General features: G+C 37.2%; 1 protein-coding gene across 1 annotated transcript in view; it reads right to left on the bottom strand.

The window, feature by feature from the left end:
- Positions 1-16888, bottom strand: part of LOC311606484 (olfactory receptor 4C3D-like) — a gene marked incomplete at both ends in the record, with an annotated part of 29290 nt that extends 12402 nt beyond the window's left edge. Inside the window, one exon of the mRNA XM_084797759.1 lies at positions 16043-16888. Coding sequence (XP_084653885.1) covers positions 16043-16888 — 846 coding nt within the window. The remainder of the gene's footprint in view (positions 1-16042) is intronic.
- Positions 16889-20950: the final 4062 nt, after the last annotated feature.

Genomic DNA, 20950 nt, shown 5'->3' with positions numbered 1-20950 from the left:
GTCTCACTCTTACAAGAGATAGCACTGGGGGAGGAAACTTGCTAAAGGAACTAGGGCTTATATGGCAGAAATTAGGTTTTATTACAGTTCTCTGTGAATGGGAGTGGTTTCACAGCACAGAACTCTCGCCAGACTCTCTACTTCACTGCCAGAAATGAAGGACATGGGTGGGGAGAAGGAAATGGGTCCACCAATGTCCTCTGTGATGTAAATATACATTCTCAGGTTAAGAATATAGACACCTAATGCTGGGCATGGTCGTGCACACCTGTAACCCCAGCACTCAGGAGGCAGAGGCAGGCGGATCTCTGTGAGGTTGGCTGATCTACAAAGTGAGTCCAGGACAGCCAAGGTAACACAGAGAAACTCTGTCTTGAAAAACTAAAGGAAAAAAAGAATATGGACACCTAGAAGACAGTGATCTCAGTAGAATGCCTATGAATATCTTTGAGAGAGGAAAGACTGTTTTTTTAATTTTTAAATTTTATTTTATTAATTTATTCTTATTACATCTCAATGGTTATCTCATCCCTCGTATCCTCCCATTCCTTCTTCCCTCCCATTTTCCCCTTACTCCCCTCCCCTATGACTGTGACTGAGGGGGATTACCTCCTCCCCCTGTATATGCTCATAGGGTATCAAGTCTCTTCTAGGTAGCCTGCTGTCCTTCCTCTGAGCCACCAAGTCTCCCATCCAGTGGTCAAATATGAGGCACAAGAGTACTTGTGAAAGTCAGACCCCACTCTCCACGCAGCTGTGGAGAATGTCCTGTCCATTGCCTAGATCTGGGTAGGGGTTTGAAGTTTACGGCTTGTATTGTCCTTGGCTGGAGCCATAGTTTGAGAGGGACCTCTGGGCCCAAATTTGCCCATTATAATGTTCTTTTTGTAGGTTTCTAGGACCCTCTGGATCATTCTACTTTGCTATTCTCCCATGCTTCTCTCATCTAGAGTCCCAATAGGATGTCCTCCTCTCTGTACCAGTTTCCTGCTAAGTGAAGATTTCCATGGGACATGCCCCTTGGGCTAATATGCAGATATAAGTGAGTGTATACCATTTGACTCTTTCTGCTTCTGGGTTAACTCACTCATTATGATCATTTCTAGCTCAATCCATTTGTCCACCCATTTCGGGAATTCCTTGTTTTTAATAGCTGAATAGTATTCCATAGTGTAAATGTACCACAGTTTCTTTATCCATTCTTTTACTGAGGGACACTTAGGCTGTTTCCATATCTGGCTATTATGAATAAGGCTGCTATGAACATGGTTGAGCAAATTTTCTTGTTGTGTGCTGGAGCATCTTCTGGGTATATTTCAAGGAGTGGAATGGCTGGGTCTTGTGGAAGCCCTATTCCCAGTTTTCTGAGATAGCACCAGATAGATTTCCAAAGTGGCTATACTAGTTTGCATTCCCACCAGCAATGAAGGAGTGTTCCTCTCTCCCCACATCCTCGCCAGCATGTAGTGTCGCTTGAATTTTTGATCTTAGCCATTCTGATGGGTGTAAGCTGGAATCTCAGAGTTGTTTTGATTTGCATTTCCCTGATGATTAAGGAGGTTGAACATTTCTTTAAGTGTTTCTCAGCCATTTGATATTCCTCAGTTGAGAATTCTCTGTTTAGTTCCTAGCCCCATTTCTCAACTGGATTATTTGGTTTGGTGGTGTTTAATTTCTTGAGTTCTTTATATATTTTGGATATTAGACCTTTGTCAGATGTAGGGTTGGTGAAGATCTTTTCCCAGTCTGTAGGCTGTTGCTTTGTTCATCTAGAACTGCAAAAGCCAGCTGATCACAGTAGAATCTATCAGAGCTTTCATTTACATTTGCATTTCATTTACAAGGCATCCTTTAATTTCTTGAGTTCTTTATATATTTTGGATATTAGACCTTTGTCAGATGTAGGGTTGGTGAAGATATTTTTCCAAGTCTGTAGGCTGTCACTTTGTTCTCTTGTCAGTGTCTCCTGCCTTACAGAAGCTTCTCAACCTCATGAGGTCCCATTTATTATTTGTTGACATTAAGGCCTGGGCTGTTGGTGTTCTGCTCAGGAAGTTGTCTCCTGTGCCAATGTGTTCCAGGCTCTTCCCCACTTTTTCTTCTAAGTGACTTAGTGTCTCTGGTTTTATGTTGAGGTCTTTGATCTACTTGGATTTGAGTTTTTTTGCAAGGTGACAAATATGGATCCAGGTGCATATTTTTTACACATAGACATCCAGTTAGACCAGCACCACTTGTTGAAGATGCTATCCCTTTTCCATTGAATGGATTTGGTTTCTTTGTCAAATATCAAGTGACCATATGTGTGTAGATTCATATCTGGGTCTTTGATTCGATTCCACTGATCAACCAGCCTGTTTCTGTGCCAGTACCATGCTGTTTTAAATACTGTTGCTTTATAGTACAGCTTGAGATCAGGTATGGAGATTCTTCTGGAGGATCTTTTATTGTACAAGATTGCTTTAGCTATTCTGGGTTTTTTGTTTTTCCATATGAAGTTCAGAATTGAACTTTCAATATCTTTAAAAAATTGTGTAGGTATTTTGATAGGGATTGCATTGAATCTGTAGATTGCTTTTGGTAGGATGGCCATTTTTATTATGTTAATTCTCCCGATCCATGAGCAAGGAAGATCATTCCATCTTCTCATGTCATCTTCAATCTCTTTCTTTAGAGTTTTGAAATTTTTTTCAAACAAGTCCTTCACTTGCTTAGTTAGAGTAACTCCTAAGTACTTTATATTGCTTGTGGCTAATGTGAAGGGTGTAGTTTTCCTAATTTCTTCCTCTGCAAGCTTGTCATTTGTGTATAGGAAGGCTACAGACTTTTTTGAGTTAATTTTGTATCCAGCCAATTTGCTGAAGGTGCTTATCAGCTGTAGGAGTTCTCTGGTGGAATTTTGAGGGTCACTTATGTAGACTATCATATCATCTGCAAATAGGGATAATTTGACTTCCTCCTTTCCCATTTGAATACCCTTGATCTCCTTTTGTTGTCTTATTGCTCTGGCTAGAACTTCGAGTACTATATTGAAGAGATATGGAGAGACTGGCCAGCCTTGCCTTATTCCCGAATTTAGAGTAATTTTCTTGAGTATCTCACCATTTAATTTGATTTTGGCTATTGGCTTGCTGTATATAGCCTTTATTATGTTGAGGAAAGTGCCTTGTATCCCCGATCTCTCTAAAACTTTAAACATGAATGGATGTTGGATTTTATGAAATGCTTTCTCTGCATAAAGAGATGATCATGTGGTTTTTTATTTTCAGTTTGTTTATATGGTGGATTACATTGATGGATTTCTGTATATTAAACCATCCCTGCATGCCTGGAATGAAGCCTACCTGGTCATGGTGAATGATACCTTTGATGTGTTCTTGTATTCATTTTGCAAGTATTTTATTGAGTATTTTTGCATCTATGTTCATAAGAGAAACTGGTCCGAAATTCTCTTTCTTTGTTGGGTCTTTGTGAGGTTTAGGTATCAATGTGACTATGCCCTCATAGAATGAGTTTGGTAATATCCCATCTATTTTTTTAAAATTATTTTTTATTTTTTTAAATTTTTTATCAATTTATTCATATTACAACTCAGTTGTTAGCCCATCCCTTGTATCCTCCCATTCCTCCCTTCCTCCCGCTTCCCCCCCGCTACTCCCCACCCCTATGTTTGTGACTGAGGGGGACCTCCTCCCCCTGTATATGTTCATAGGGTATCAAACTACAGATGGGTCTGGGCCCTGGGGTCCTCCGCAAACTATGGCAACAGCCAAGGAAAATATAGGCAGTAAACTTCGAACCTCTACCCAGACTAGCCGATGGACAGGACATTCTCCACCGTTAAGTGTAGAAGGAGATCTAACTTTCACACAAACTCTGGTGCCCCATATTTGACCAAGTCCCTTGCATGGAGAGGCCTGGTGGCACTCAGAGGAAGGATAATAGGTCACCAAGGAGAGACTTGATACCATCCATTTCTATCTTTTGGAGTAGCTTGAAGAGTATCGGTATTAGCACACCTTTGAGGGTATGGTAGAATTCTGCACTGAAACATCTGGCCATGGGCTTTTTTTTTTTTCTGGGAGACTATCAATGATTGCTTCTATTTCTGTAGGGGAAATGGGCCTATTTAGCGTGTTTATCTGTTCTTCACTTAATTTTGGCAAGTGAAATTGATCAAGAAAATCATCCACTTCCCTTAGATTTTCAAATTTTGTGGCATATATGCCTTCGATGTAGGATCTTATGATTCTTTGTATTTCTTCAGTGTCTGTTGTTATGTCTCCCTTTTCATTTCTGATTTTGTTGATTTGGATACTATCTCTCTGCCGTTTAGTTAGTTTGGCTAATGGTTTGTCTATCTTGTTGATTTTCTCAAAGAACCAGCTCTTGGTTTTGCTGATTCTTTGGACTGTTTTCTTAGTTCTAATTTATTAATTTCAGCCCTGAGATTGATTATTTCCAGATGTCTACTCCTCTTGGGGGTTTCTGCTTCTTTTTTTCCTACGGCTTCCAGCTGTTTCATTAAGTTTCTTACGTGCAATGTTTCCAATTTCTTTTTAAAGGCACTTAGTGCCATGAATTTTCCTCTTAGCACTGCTTTCAATGTATCCCACAAATTTGGGTATGTTGTTCCTTCATTTTCATTGAATTTCAAGACGTCTTTAATTTCTTTCTTTATTTCTTCCCTGACCCAGGTGTCATTTAGCAGAGAGTTGTTTAGTTTCCATGTATGTGTAGGCTTTTTGTTATTTCTGTTGTTGAATTGCAGCCTAAGACCATGGTGATCTGGTAGGATACAGGGTATTATTTCAATCTTCTTGTATCTGTTGAGTCTTGCTTTGTGACCTACGATGTGATCAATTTTGGAGAAGGTTCCATGGGGTGCAGAGAAGAAGGTATATTCCTTCTTGTTTGTGTGAAAGGTTCTATAGATATCTGTTAGATCCATTTGATTCATGGCATTGGTTAATGATGTTATTTCTCAGCTTACTTTCTGTTTAAATGACCTATCCTTCATTGAGAGTGCGTTGTTGAAGTTTCCCACTGTTATTGTGTGGGGATCGATGTGTGGTTTAAGCTTCATGAACAGATTTTTTACAAATGTGGGTACCCTTGTATTAGGAGCATAGATGTTCAGAATTGTGATGTCATTTTGGTTGACTTTACCTTTGATGAATATGAAGTGTCCTGAGGAAAGACTGTTATAGGTATTATGGTCTGAGCCTTAGTCTACCTGGATTTTAATATTATGTTCTTGCAGCATACTCTCTAATCTATTGAATGAATAGTTAATTTTTGAGAAACAATTCTCTAATATTTTTATTTATTTTTGTTATTATTAATTAATTTATTCACTTTACATTGTGTTTGTTGCATCCTCTGTCCTCTCTTCCCTGTCCCACCTGCCCTTCCCCACCCTCCCTCCCCTATACCTCAGAAAAGGGACTCTGTCCTACCCACCCACCCTAGCTCATCATGTTACATCAAGACTGAGCTTGTCTTCTTTCCCTATGGCCTGCAATGCAGTCCCACCAGGGAGACGTGATTGAAAAATAGGTGAAGGATTCTATGCCAGAGACAGCTCACTTTACTAGTGGACCCACATGAAGCTGAGCTGCCCATCATCTACAACTAAATAGAAAACCTAGGTCAAGTCCATGCAAGGTCCTTGGTTGGTGGTTCAGACTCCACAAGCAACTCTGGGCCCTGGTTAGTTGGCTCTGTTGGTTTTCATGTGGAGCTCTTGTGGAGCTTTAGTTTATTTTATCCTTCCTCCCCACTTTTTCACTAGACACTGTATGGTTTGCCCAAAGATTAGATGTGAATCTCAGCATCTGTTTTGAACTGCTGCTGGGTGGAAACTCTCACTTCTGTTAGGCTAACTTCTGTTAGGCTCCTGTCTGCAAGCATAGAGAAGTGTCTAAATAGTGTCAAGGGTTTGCTCTTTTCCATGGCATGGTTATTGACTTAGGCCAGGCCTTGGCTGGATATTCATTTAATCTTTGCTCTATCTTTATCCCTAAATGTTCTGTAAGCAGGCTTAGTTTTGAATAGACTTTTTTTTGGTGCATTGGTGTTCTTTTCCCTTCACTATGGGTCTTGTCTACTTAGACAATGTGCTTTCAGTCTCCAAGGCACCTGTTACTAGGAGTCTAAGCTAGACTCCCCTCATATCCTGACTTAGGCCTCCAGGTTATCACAGAGACGTCTCTTTTTTCTGTATGCCTTATGTCCTCCTGCCTCTACTCTCTCAAGATTGGAACTCCACCCTTATTTCTCTTTGTGCCCCTCTCCTACTTTGTTTCTTCTCCTTAAGCATTATCTCTATCTATTCAATTTCCCATTTTGAATGACATTTAAACATCCTCCCTTGGATCTTCCTTGTTGCTTATCTTCTTCAGATCTATGTATTATAGTATGTTTATACTGTACTATATAGATAAAATCCTCTTATAAGTGAGTATATACCATATATGTCTTTCTGGGTCTGGGTTATCTCACTTAGTATGATCTTTTTCTAGTTCCATTCATTTATGCAAATTTCATGATTTCCTTGTTTTTAATAGCTGAGTATTCGATTTTATAAATATACCTCAGTTTTTTTTTTATCCATTTTTGGTTGAGGAACATCTAGATTACTTCCAGATTCTGTCAATTACAAATAAAGCTGCTATGAATATAGTTGAGCAAATCATTGGAACAGAAGACAACATTCTGAAAAGAAGACCAACATCACAGGTCTTAAGATGAATGATTAATAAATGGGATCTCATGAAATAGAAAAGCTTCTCTAAGGCAAAGGGAACTGTCAGTAGAATGAAATGGCAGTCTACAGATTGGAAAAACATCTTCACCAATCCTACAGCTGGCAAAGGGCTAATATCCAAAACACATAAAGAACTCAAAAAGTTAAACACCAACAAACAAAATAACTCAGTTGAAAAATGGGGCACAGTTCTAAACAGAGAATTCTCAACAGAGGAGTAACAAATGGCTGAGAAGCACTTAAAGGAGTGCTAAAGGTCATTAGTCATCAGATAAATGCAAATCAAAAGGACTGAAAGTCCATCTTACACTTGGCAAAGGTAAAAAAAAAACCTCAAGTGACAGCACATGCTGGGGAGGATGTGGAGAAAGGGGAAAGCTCCTCCATTGCTGGTGGGAATACACCCTTGTATAATCACTTTGAAAATCAATCTGGCACTTTCTCAGGAAACTGGGAATAGTTCTACCTCAAGACCCAGCTGTACCACTCCTGGACATGTACCCAAAAGATGCTCTACCATACAACAAGGATAGTTCCCTTAATTTTATTTTTTTTATAAAACAGACTCTAGCATGTTTAATGAAACAAAGGAAATATAGTCTCATCTATCACTTTGAATATCCTCTTCAATGAATGATTATTTCATGTATGGTTCATATTTATTAGTAAGCATTTAATACCTACATATACGGTTATGCTTATAGTCATGCAATAATATTTATTAGGTACTTACTGAGTTACAGAGCATTTCTTTAAGTGTTTCTCAGCCATCCGATATTCCTCTGTTGAGAATTCTCTCTTTAGCTCTGTATCCCAGTTTTAATTGGGATATTTAGCTTGGTAATTTTTAATTCTTGAGTTGTTTGTATATTTTGGATTTTAGCCATTGCTAAGATGTAGGGTTGGTAAAGGTCTTCTCCCAATCTGTAGGCTGTACTTTTGTTCTATTGACTTTCCTTTGCCTTACAAAAACTTTTCAATTTCATGAGGTGCCATTTATTTATTATTGATCTTAGAGCCTGAGCTTCTTGTGTTCTGTTCAGGAAGTTGTCTCCTGTGGCAATGAGTTCAAGGCTCTTCCTCACTTTTTTTTCTAACAAATTTAGAGTGTTGTTTTTTTTAAAGTTGAAGTCTTTAATCGACTTGGACTTTAGTTTCATGCACAGTGATAAATATGGGCCTATATGCATTCTTCTACATGTACCCTTCCAGTTAGACCATTTGTCAAATGCTCTTTCAGCATATAAGGAAATGATAATGTGCTTTTTCTTTAAGTTTGCTTATATGATATATTATATTGATGTATTTCCATATATTGAGCCATGCCTGCATGACTGGGATGAAGTCTGCTTGGTTATAGTTGAGGATATTTTTGATGTATTCTTGGATTTGGTTTGTGACCAGTGCCTAATTGAGTATTTTTGCGTCAATGTTCATAAGAGAAATTGGCTTGAAATTCTCTTTCTTTGAAGAGTCTTTCTGTTGTTTAGATATCAAGGTGACTGTGGCCTCATAGAATGAATTTCATAACGTTCCTTATGTTTCTATTTTTTTTGGAGTAGTTTAAAGTTAATTGGTATTAAGTATTCTTTGAAGGTCTGGTAGAATTCTGTGCTGACTCCATGAGGCTCTGGGCTGTTTCTGGTAGGGAGACTTTGATGACTGCCTCAATTTTCTTAGGAGATATATTACTATTTAATTTGCTTACCTATTCTTGATTCAACTTTGGTACTTGGTGAATATCAAGAAATTGTCCATTTCATTTAGGTTTTCAATTTTTGTGGCATTTGGCTTTTGAAGTATGACCTAATTATTCTTTGGATTTCATCAATGTCTGTTGTTATGTTTCTGTTTTCATTTCTGATTTTTGTTGATTTTAATACTCTCCATTTGACTTTTAGTTAGTTTGGCTAAGGGTTTGTTTATCTTGTTGATTTTTTCAAAGAACCAGCTCTTGGTTTTGCTGATTCTTTGCATTGTTCTCTTTGTTTCTAATGTATTAATTTCAGCCCTGAATTTGATGATATCCAGCCATCTTCTTCTCTTTGTTGAGTCTGCTTCTTTTTCTTCTAGAGCTTTCAGGTGTGTTATTTAGTTGCTAGTATGGGATCTCACCAATTTCTTTTATAAAGGCACTTAGTGGTATGAACTTTCTTCTTAGCACTGCTTTCAATGTGTGCCATAATTTTGGGTATGTTGCAATTTCAGTTTTATTGATTTCTGGGAAGTTTTAAATTTATTTTTTATTTCATTCCACACCCAGTGTCATTAAGTAGGGAGTTGTTCAGTTTCCATTGAGTTTCTAGGATTTCTGTTGTTTTTGTTGTTAGTGAGTTCCAGTTTTAGTCCATGGTGGTCTGATAAGATGCAAGGGATTATTTCAATCTTTTTGTATCTGTTGAGGTTTGCTTTGTGACTAAGAATATGGTCAAATTTGAAGAAAGTTCTGTGAGGTGCTGAGAAGAAGATGAATTCTTTCTTTAGGTTGGGAAAGTTTTCTTCCATGCTTTCATTGAAAATATTTTCTAGGCTTTGCAGTTGCGAGTCTACTTTTTCTTCTATCCCTATGCTTCTTAGGTTTGGCTTTTTCATAGTGTCCAAGATTTCTTGGATATTCTGTGTCAGGAGCTTTTTATAGATTTAGCATTTTCTTTGAGTGCTGTATCCATTTCTTTAGTCATATCTTCTATCCCTGTTATTCTTTCTTCCATCTCTCTCTCTCTCTCTCTCTCTCTCTCTTTTTGGTTTTTGGTTTTTGGTTTTTGATTTTTCGAGACAGGGTTTCTCTATGTATCCTAGGCTGTCCTGGACTCACTTTTGTAGGCCAGGATGGCCTTGAACCCACAGCAATCCACCTGCCTCTGCCTCCCAAGTGTTGGGATTAAAGGCGTGCGCCACCACACCCGGCCTCTTCCATCTCTTGAAATCTGTTGGTAATGTTTGTGTCTGTAGATCCTGGCCTCTTCTCTAGGTTTTCCATTTCCTGGATGATTTCAGATTATGTTTTCTTCTTGCTTCTATCTCCATTTTCAGGTCTTTAAAAGTTTCATTCATTTCCTTTTCTTGTTTGATTATAGATTCTTTAAGTAATTTTTTCAATATGTCATTTCTTTTTTGTGTGTTCTTATTCTTGTTTGAGGGATTTATTTTTCTCCTTTAAGGCTTCTATCATTTTCGTAGCCTAAAATTTGAAATCCTTCTCTTGTAGGTCAGATGTGATAGTATCACCAGGGCTTATTGTGGTGGCTGGACTGCTGGTTTATGGTGGTATTAAATGGTCCTGGGGATTGTTGCTTGTGTTCTTATGCTGACCTCCTCCCATTATGGTTTCTCTGGTTGTATGTGCTCAGTGCCTGATTGGACCCTGGAACTTAATTGCTGGGTGGCCTGAGGTCAGATCCACTTGTGTTCCCAACTGTTGTGCCTGATTGGTGATAGAACTCACAGATGCTGCTGTTTTTGTGTGTCAATGCTCACTCTGTTTCTTGGGATTTCAGAAGCTGCCTGGCAGGTAGATGTGTGGCACTAGACTTAGGAGGCTGCACATCCATTTCTATGAGGGGCCCGTGACTTTTCTGTAGTTTTGCCAAGTGGCTGGAAGCCTGACCCAACCATGCTCCACACAATTTGGACCCTTCTCACCCATGGGTCACTGGTACTGGTGTTTTGTGGTTCTCACATCAGTCTTTAGGTTTCTGCATAGTCACTGCTATCCTGACAATCAAACAAGGTGTGTGTTAGGTGCTGCCATCTTGGATATCAGATGCTCATTTTTAAATTTATTTTATTTTGTTTATTGAAGCCTCTACTTCACTTCTAGCAACCTCATAACACTGGATATGAGAAAGAAGGTTATTGCAGAGAGAGGTCAAAAGTCCTTTTACTTCTTCTGAATGTTTAGGGTCAATAGGCTCTTATTAGGACAATATCAATCTGAGTCAACAGCAAACTCGATAAACAGTTGAGTTGAAATGCGCCTCTCCATCTCCAGTCTACCACACTGTCCATATCTGTTCTCTTCAAATTGCTACACACCACAAGCCACACTTCCTCTCTCCAGGACCACCTACTCCTCTTCCTCAGGAGCTGAGACCATGCCCCTCTCCATGCTGCATAAGGCAGGCCATTAGTAACTGGCAAAGGCTGTGCCCCACAGGAGGGAATTATCCGCTATGGACATACCAAAGCCCAAACTAAGATTACGTACTTAGAATTAAAACAAAAACATATTTAAATAGCATAAATGAGTTTACAAAGAAACCAAAACTTCCATTAAAGATTATTCAGTCTATTTCCTGAAGTTCTTTTAGGTAATTAATCCTTCACTTATAGTTATATATTTTCCTCTTAGGACTGCTTTCAATGTGTCCCAGAGGTATTTGTGTGTGTGTGTTAAATTTTATTATTTTCACAAATAAGATTGATTGATTGATTGATTGATTTCTTCTTGGACTCATTCATCATTCAGTAATGAGTTATTTAATTTCCTTGAGTTTGTATATTTATTAGTGATTATTTTGCTATTGATTCTAAGTTTTATTTAATTTGGCAAGATAGGATATAAAGAATGATTTCTTTGTTTTTGAATTTGCAAAGATTTGTTTTATGTCCCAGGATTTCTTCTAAAATAGAAAAATTTCCATCTCATAGATGTTAATAAGTAGAATATGCTTTCTTTGGTTGTGTTAAAATATTCTATAGATATCTATTAAGCCTATTTGATGTGTTATGTCTGTTAATTCTTATGTTTCTCTGTTTATTATTTGTCTAGGTCACCAGATTGTTGTAGAAAGTAGGACATTGAAATAACCTACTATTACTAGATTGTTGTTAACCTTCATATTTAAATACAACAATTTTAATGAGATGGGATGCAGTGGAATTGGGGCAAGTATGTTTAGGATACCAATGTCTTCTTGTTTAACTGTTTCTTTGATAAGTATGATGTGTCCTCTCTATCTCTTCTGATTAGTTTTAGCTTGAAGTCTATTTTGTCAGACGTGTACATTATATGCCTTAGTGATTAATATTGAGTTACCAATAATACATTGATGTTAAATGAAGGAAAGAAGTACAAGCACTTCCCCTGGAGTAATTTAAACAGCACGAGTCAAGATTTAAAATTTCTGTTTTATGCTTCATGTGTCTTCTCTTCTCTGTCTGTTTTACAAGTATGAATCTGTGCCTGCCTGAAAGTTGCTTTGTGCTTCTAGGTGGGTGGGCCTGTGTCATTACTTTGTGTTTGTCTGTGACTGTGTGCCTCTAAGTTCTGGTGTGTATTTGATTGATCCATGTGTCTGTCCTGTCTGTGTATGAATTATGGGCATCTCTCTGTATGTGGCTGTGAATGTATCTGGATGTCTTTCCTGAAAAAAAAATTGCTTCACTGTGTTTTTATTGTACAGCACATAATGCATCACATGAGGGAAAGAATGAGATAATTTACAGAAATCTTAAAGAAGTTTTACAAGTGATTAAGTGAATGGCTAAAATTGATTCCACCTGATCCAGATGACAGCATTATTAACCAAAGTCTATAAATAGTTGTTTTCAACATTTAAAGAAAATTTTAGGATGTCGTTTTCCACTTTTCATTTCTGTATTTGCTATTTTCATCAAATGAAACATGTACATTGTCAGAGTCAAAGGCATGGAAGTGTATGCAAGTTAACATTGTAGTTATGCATTAGCTTAGGTTGCAAAAGATGATCACATGGGAAATCCAAGACAAGTTGACTGTTAAACTTTTCTGTTAAAATCAGGCCAAACAAACAAACTGAATACACAATATGATGGCAGTCTTAAGTCACAAGTACTTCAAGGTATATTATTAACTCTGGCTATGAGGTCTAGCAAAAGTTCGATTCTCTTAGAATATAAAATATATTTAGAATGTTACATTCCCACAGTTAGCTATTAAGGATAATAATGCCAAATACTGCCAAACTTTTCAAGGTTCACACTGTTAAAAATATATTTTTTATTTTGGTTTAGTTTGTGTGCCTAGAGACTTGAGAATGAAAGCGTGTAGGCTGTAGCATAAATTTGATGGTTTGATGTGCTGAGAACAAGACACTAACTTGAATAGGGGGTACACTGATATCTTTATATGGTTCTTAAGCTTGAAAGATGCCCATTGGATTTAGACTTCTAATGGAGTAGAGTTAATATAGAAGAAATATATCTGCTGGCTTTGTGAGCAGTATTATTTTCCAAAGTAAGCTAGTGACCACCCAGTGTCTCTTGTTTTATCAGAAGCCTCCTTAGGGCATTTTTCACCTCTGCATTCCTTAAAATGTAGATCAAAGGATTTAACATTGGTTCAATAATAGTACAGGACACAACCATTATCTTGTCTACTGGATAAGTGACGACAGGTCTGACATACAAGAAAATACAGGGCACGAAGAACAGCACAACCACTGTGAAGTGGGAAGTACACGTGGACAGGGCTTTGAGCCTTCCTTCAGAGCTACAGTTCTTTAGGGAGCAGAGGATGATCACGTAGGAAGCAGTTAGAATAAGGAAAATGGCCGTACACATCACTCCACTGTTGAGAATGACTAAGAGACCTAGAACTAGGTGTCCATGCAGGCGAGTTTCAGTAGTGGAAACAAATCACACATAAAATGGTCTATAATATTGGGGCCACAGAAAGGTATTTGATACATGAAGAGAATCTGAATGGTTGCATGAGCAAATCCACCCACCCAACTCCACCCCACCATCAGGCAGACCTGATAGGCTGTGGTCATGTGGTAGTGGGGGCATGTCCCCTTCTGTCAGAGGTCTAGGGGAAGGGAATAGGGTGGAAGGGTGGGGGATGGGAAGAGACAAGTGAGGTGATAACAATTGGGATGTAATCTGAATAAATTATGATGAAAAACTTCTAAAAAAAGAATTCTTTTAAGTATCCTTTTTTTAAAAATTGTATTCCATACTGTTTTAGATACTAAAGAGAGTTGTTCATTCAAAGCGTTGAATACTAACTGCTTATTCATGCAGAGGAATCATATTAGACTGACATTAAAAGATAGTAAGTTTCCAAACTACAAATGATGTTTTAACCCAAAGCTCTCAATTTTTTTTTGTTCTTGAAATGTTTGAAAGACTTACTATGGCACCAACCAAGGACAATACGTGCATTAAACATTGAACCCCTACCCAGATCTAGCCATGTCCCCTTGATGGGGAGGCCTGGTGGCACACAGAGGAAGGATAGCAGGCTACCAAGAAGAGATTTTATACCATATGATAATGTACAGGGGGCGGGGGTCCCCCTCAGTCACAGTCATAGGGGAGGAAAATAGAGTGAAAGTGGGAGGAATGGGAGGATAGGAGGAATGAGAGGATAGAAGGGATGGGATAACAACTGAGATGTAATATGAATGAATTAATAAATAAATACATTTTAAAAAGAAAGAGAATTATATTTAGATATAGCAAAATGAAATTGGTCACCAATTCCTATTAACTTTGGCCAGGTATTTAATTTTGTGAAGTCACTTGCATTTATCAATAAAACAAAACATTCATATTGGTTTCTTCCTCTTAAGTGAACTATTAAGAGACAGTTGGGAGGTCTAAGGAAGAATTTAATATACACTAATCTGAATTTGTCCATGATCAAACTTGCTGAAAAATAAATATGAAATTACATAAATAAAAATTCATTAACTTTACATTTTTATGCCATTCTTTGTACTGTAAGAAAACATGTAGGAGGCATTTAGGTCTTTGTGCTCAAAAATGAGGACTAAGGTGACATAGAATATTAATCACACAGAGTTTTTCATTTAAGGGAAGGAATAATATACCTATTATCTGCTCAGAAGGCTGGGAACATATGTGTTTACTAGCATTAGGAACGTTCCTCTGTCTATTTGGCTATACACTATTCTAGCACTGAATCCTCCCCTTGATCTTCACTGTAAATTTGTTTTTCTTAGGCAATCTGTAATTCCTATCGTTATAGACTTTACAAAGAGTTTTGGTGTAGTCATGTCTGACCTGTATTTAGCTTACTTTGTTCCTCAAAGAGACTTATGTTTGCTTTGTTGTGAACATGGGAGTGAGTTAGTTACTATCAGAATAAATTTCCACCAAGTTGTATTGTGCTTAAACATGGCTAAAATAAACTACTTGAAGTCAGATTCCCAACTTTGAACCAACACCAGCTGCTAAGTTTCTCTGAACCAAACCGCCTCCTTGACTCCCATGTATCATCTTTCTGCAGGGTTGTAAAAGTCACCAAGATGTCTGTAAAACCTCACACCATCCCACTGGGTTACTTCTAGGACACAAATAATATGTTGACACAACTTATCTCTGTTATAATCTCCACTTGCCCTCAACATTTAATAGGTATTTATTTATGCCCTTTTTAATTGATTTTGGTTTCTTACATGCCTTTCTCCCTGCTCTATCACAATCCTTTCTTATATTAGGTAGGAAAGAAAAATAATGTCGTGGGGAAAGGTGAGCTCTTTTTAGCTACTTCCTGCATGTTAGGGTCATTGGGCTCCTTGGGGCAAGTCAATCGTCATTTCAGGATAACTCTAACTTCTTCTCATCAAACTGCATCAACAGCAAACAGAAGCAGCAGGGCGGAGCATCAACATTCTTCTTTCTTGAGCCACCTGTCTCTTTCTGAACTCTGGCACTTCTTCTCTCTCCAGAATCTTCAGAATTAAAGTAACTGCAACTGGCAAACAGCCCCTCTCAGAGTCCACATGAGGCAAGTAGTCTGCTGTTGTGGACAAACTAAATCAGCCCTATATCTCAGACCCAGGATTAAAACACAAACATATTTATAACCTAAGTGTGTTTTTAAAGAAACGAACACTTCCATTACACATTTAAGTTATAAGATTCATCATAGGTATCATATGATCAATTTTTTTCAAGTAACCCTTATTTTACATAATAATGTCTTCAAATGACAAAATTGTATTACAATGTCATATACTTAATTTATTACTATTGTTTATTTCATAGTGTGATTAATTTATAAGTGGGACTTAGTTATCAATGTATATAGAAAAATACACGCACACACAAACACACACACACATATATATATGTATGTATGTATCTCATACTGGCATCCTGTGAAGGTCATGAAATTTATCACTCATATATAAAGTGACTATTCTGATGAAATACAAATTTGCAAAGAACATAGGAGGAAGAAAATATAGTGTGCCATTTTTATTCAAAATTGCATTTTTTAAATAGCATCCTAATGGCATTTTTAACCTCTGCATTCCTTACTGTGTAGATAAAAGGATTTAACATGGGTGTGACAATAATATAAAACACTGCTATTGCTTTATCCATGGAAAAAGTTGTCACTGGTCGCATATACATAAAAATACAAGGCACAAAAAACAATACAACCACTGTGATGTGGGAGCCACAGGTAGAGAGGGCCTTTTTCCTCCCTGCAGAGCTATGTGTCCTCAAGGAGAACAGAATGACCACGTAGGACATCAGCAGCATTGTGAAGGTGATGACAGGGATGACACCACCATTGGCAGCAACCAGGAGACCAAGGAGGAAAGTGTCAGTGCAGGCAAGTTTTAGCAAAGGGTAGATGTCACAAAAGAAGTGATCCAAGACATTGGGGCCACAGAAAGGGATCCAGAGAGTAACAAGTATCTGCCCAAAGGAATGAAGAAAACCAACTATCCAACACATTCCTACTAGGAAACAGCATGTACGGTGGTTCATCCTGGTGACATAGTGCAGAGGTTTACAGATGGCCACATAGCGGTCATAGGCCATGATAACAAGGAGGACAATCTCTGAAGCTCCTAAGAAATGTTCAACAAAAAGTTGCATCATGCAGCCATTGAATGAGATAGTTTTTGTCCCTGATAGCAAATCTGCCAGCATCTTAGGAATTGTGCAAGAGGAATAGCATGCATCTATCAGCGATAAAAAAGCCAGGAAGAAGTACATTGGGGAGTTCAAAGTCTGGCTACAGACTATGGTCCCAACAATGAGCAGGTTTCCTGTGACAGTGACAATGTAGGTGATGAGTAACACCAGAAGTAGAATTCTCTGAAGCTGGGGATTCTGTGTCAGTCCCATGAGGATGAATTCAGTCACATTCATTCTGTTTTCTTTCAGGAATACTATGGTGGAGCTCAGAACTGCTGGGTTAGCCAGGAAAATAAGATCTTAATAGCAAACTTCATGAGAAAATTTTGTAGTTTTCAGATAAGAAGAAAACATTTTAGTCATATGAATTATTTGTTACATGGTATGCAGAAGAGAGAAACACACTATGTCATATATTTTATAAAAAGAAATTAGAATTGACCTCAGCATCTTATAGGGATTATTATTTGAAGCCAAGTACAAACAAAATATACCATTAAAGAACTGTTTTTAATATCTCAAATTAATTCCTATTCAGCCTCAGCTATTCTATGCATACTTATCAATCAGTATGAAATGAATTTCTTGAAGAAATTATATTATTTTGTACATGGTATGAATGCTTGTGTGTGTGTTTTTGTATGTGTGTGTATGAGAGAGAGAGAGAGAGAGAGAGAGAGAGAGAGAGAGAGAGAGAGAGAGAGAGAGACAGACAGACAGACAGACAGACAGACAGAGACAAACAGAGACAAAGAGACAGAGAAAGAGACAGACAGAGAGACAGAGAGAAAGAAAGATTGAGACAGAGAGAGTTTCTGTGTACACATGCAGATACTAAGAGTTAGGTAGATGTAACACAATGTTAATATTTGTTTAGTAGTTAACTTATGAGATGATTTATACATTAATTATCTCTAGTAAGTGAATATATAGTAATCAAAAATACAAATCAGGCTATTTCCTTTCTTCATGGAGACAGGAAATAGAAAATTTAAAAATAACATTATATATAACATATCTGTTTATAGTACTTACCCTGAAAATGATATGGTAAGATTAGCCAAATGTAGAGTCTTAAGTAAACAATCACGTTCAATAGAGTACTCAGAGAACTTCACTAAAATTGAATTTATAACTAGTATTGAGAGTAAAGAGTGAGCTAAATGAATTCCTAAAATAAGGCTTCAGACAGAAATATCCTAATGGAAAATTACTGTGGAATAAGATGAGTTAAATTCAGTGACTATGTCGGGGTTGGGATTAGCTTGGGCAGAGTAAACAAGGACAGGTTGGTTGCAGATCTTGCACACCTTTAGATCACTGTTTAGGGCATCATTTTATGATATATGATTAATGCAAATCTTAACTGTGTTGAAGCTTCATCTATCACAGACAACATTTGTATTAGAATTTATCAAGGGCAAGATTCATGTATCATCATGTTGACTGTCTTAAATTATTCTTATCCTCGTAGTTGAAATAAGACTTAGAGAATGTGAGGAGCCTATTCAATATCACTCATCAGTCTTCAACTGTAGCCTTATTTTGAGATGAAGAGCAAACATATTTCATAAAATATAAAAGAATAAACTAGTTTCTGTAAGATGAAGATAATTGACCAGATCAGCTACTTTGAGAATCCAGGGAAACAAATTCACCTATTAACACAAAATAGATATCAAGTAAGCAGTTGTAATATAAGCTGCTTAACTAGTGCCAATTTTTTTTTCAAAGGAAGTTGTACTATCACTACCTACTGTGAAAACTGAAGACATGGACTCATGACTGTGTTGCCTGAGGCCATATATATACATAACTTACTAAGAAACACCAAGTAACATAACAGAATATTGCACCTGAATATCATTCATCTTCTTCTATTTTATTCAGTATACATATATGCTTATGTTTTTATTTAACTACATGATTGTTGATAAAATATTTAATATATGCATAAATATACAGCAGACTTACTAGTTAATTTTTCATCAGGTAGTTAAGAGATAAAGAGTTTTTGTCACAAATAATTAGATTTCTAACATGAGTTGCATGTGGGATTTTCTGGAACAAAGAAACAAATGTACGTACAAAGCTTGTTGCTATTTGTTATTTTTCCCTTTAAACCTATTTTTTCTTCTTTACCTATCAACAATTTCTTCTGTAAAATTTCAGTTATTCACAGCCCCCCCCCATTCCCTTCTAATACTTCCCGATGATTTTTATACTGAAGATAAAATGAACACTAAAACTCGGAAATTGAATGCTAACTACCCATTTGAGAGAATTCACCTGGGCTTCTTCATACATCAAAACACAAATAACTGCTGTAAAAAGAAATTTTGGATTTTGGAACAATGGGGCTGCAATTATTTTCTCTATTTCATCAAGATTATCATGTCCCTTGGGGAGAAAGGCATTCTTAGTTTGGTTCATTTCAGGAACGTGCATCTTCCCCTAATTATTATGGTGTTTTCATTAACCCATCTCAAACAGCAGAACACACACACACACACACACACACACACACACACACACACACACACACACATTTATATATATGTTAATATATATAACAGCAGGTCACATATATATGCATGTATTTATTTAATCTATGTATGCATATGGCTATATCAGTATCCATGATTTACTGTTCCTATTTTGTCGAGAGAAAAATGAGACATAGAGAGCTTAAGCCTTGTATTCCGGAAAGAACACATCTTAGCAACACAGACTCAGGTATCTCTCCATTAAGCCTTGATCTCGACTTGGTCCCACAGAACTTCTCATGTAACTACTCACCTAGACAGGTTCTTCTTTACTAAAAGCAGCTTTCAGGTAGGCTTAAGATGACTTCCTCTCATCCTAATTCTTAGAAGAGTAATAGGAAAAGGTGATTGGAAAAACACTTGAGAGTTTGAAGTACATGAACTCTTAATAATCCTATGAGAATTTGTCACTTCCACTCTCGGGAGAATTTATAATTGCCAACTTACTTATTTTGCAAATTTAATTAATAATGCATGATGATCTCTACTTAAAGATCATTCCCTATCTGGTCTAAATTCACAATTGAAAGAAAATATACATTGTTCATATTTTATTTTTAAGCCACACCTATATTTGCCACACAATAACTTTATTATATAATTATATTTTTTCCACTTTACACAGAAACATTAGGCTTAGATTCATGTAGAGGAATTTTAGTCCAACAACATGGCTGTTCTGAATACATCCAAAAACCTTTTAGGTCAGTGCGATTCAGGTGAATTCAGACATACTCTTAGTACACTTTTATCATTCTGGCTGGAATCCTTTAGTACACACATTTAATCCCAAACAATGATGTCTAATTAAGGGGCAGACAAAGTGATGAATTGGAGAAAGACCTGAAAAAATGAGTCCAAGATAGGAAATGTCCAACTCTTAGGAGAAAATCTATTTAAAAGCAGTGCAGCGAGAGAGGGTCATTCAGTTCTGTTCAGTCAGTGGAGTCCAGTGCAATCAGTGCCTTGCTGTGTTGAGGCAGTAAGTTCGTTAGTGCAGTCAGTGCCTTGCTGTGGAGCTGAGTTCCTTCTTGAGCTCATGCGGTTTAATGCCTGTCATGGGACAGTTGAAATCAAGAGTAAGAAGGAGCACGATTAGAACTAATTTCCAGTTAGTTTGAGGCCAAGCAGAGTAATTCAGTCAGAAACTGGCAGAAGCCAGACTAGTCAGTTTTCAGAGGAGTTTGATCCAGAACAGCTGAGTTAAACAATCCAGCCAGAAAGAGCTAGAAAAGTGTGAATTTACTCAGCAGTAAGTCTCTGAGACAATTTACATCTGGTGAGTAAAAGGATACATTCACAGAGTAGTTTATTTTGATTACCAAGTATATTATAACTAAGAAGACTTAAAATTTTAATCATTTTTTACTTCTGTTATCCGCCTAATTTACAATTTATCCACATTAGAGTCTTTAGAAATTGATGGACCATGTCTCATTTTATGGATTTTGCTTCTCTTTCCTCCTTCTCTCCTATTCCTCTTCCTCCTCCTCACCCTCCTCCTTGTCCTCCTCCTTCTCCTCGTCCTCTTCATCCTCCTCTTCCTCTTTCTTCTTCTTCTTCTTCTTCTTCTTCTTCTTCTTCTTTTCTCTCTCTCTCTCTCTCTCTCTCTCTTTCTCATTTTTTATTATTTGTTTGTTCTAACATAATCTCACAATTATCAGGCTAGCTGCCTCAAACTCATGATAGTGCATCATCCTTTCATGTAGCTGGCTCAGCCATTGCATGCAGCTCATGTTTCATCTTACAG

This window comes from Acomys minous (genome assembly GCF_964271855.1).
Source record: "Acomys minous genome assembly, chromosome: 10".
Classification (NCBI taxonomy): domain Eukaryota; kingdom Metazoa; phylum Chordata; class Mammalia; order Rodentia; family Muridae; genus Acomys; species Acomys minous.
Note: the sequence above shows the minus strand (reverse complement) of the source record. Positions and strands in the feature narration are given on the sequence as shown.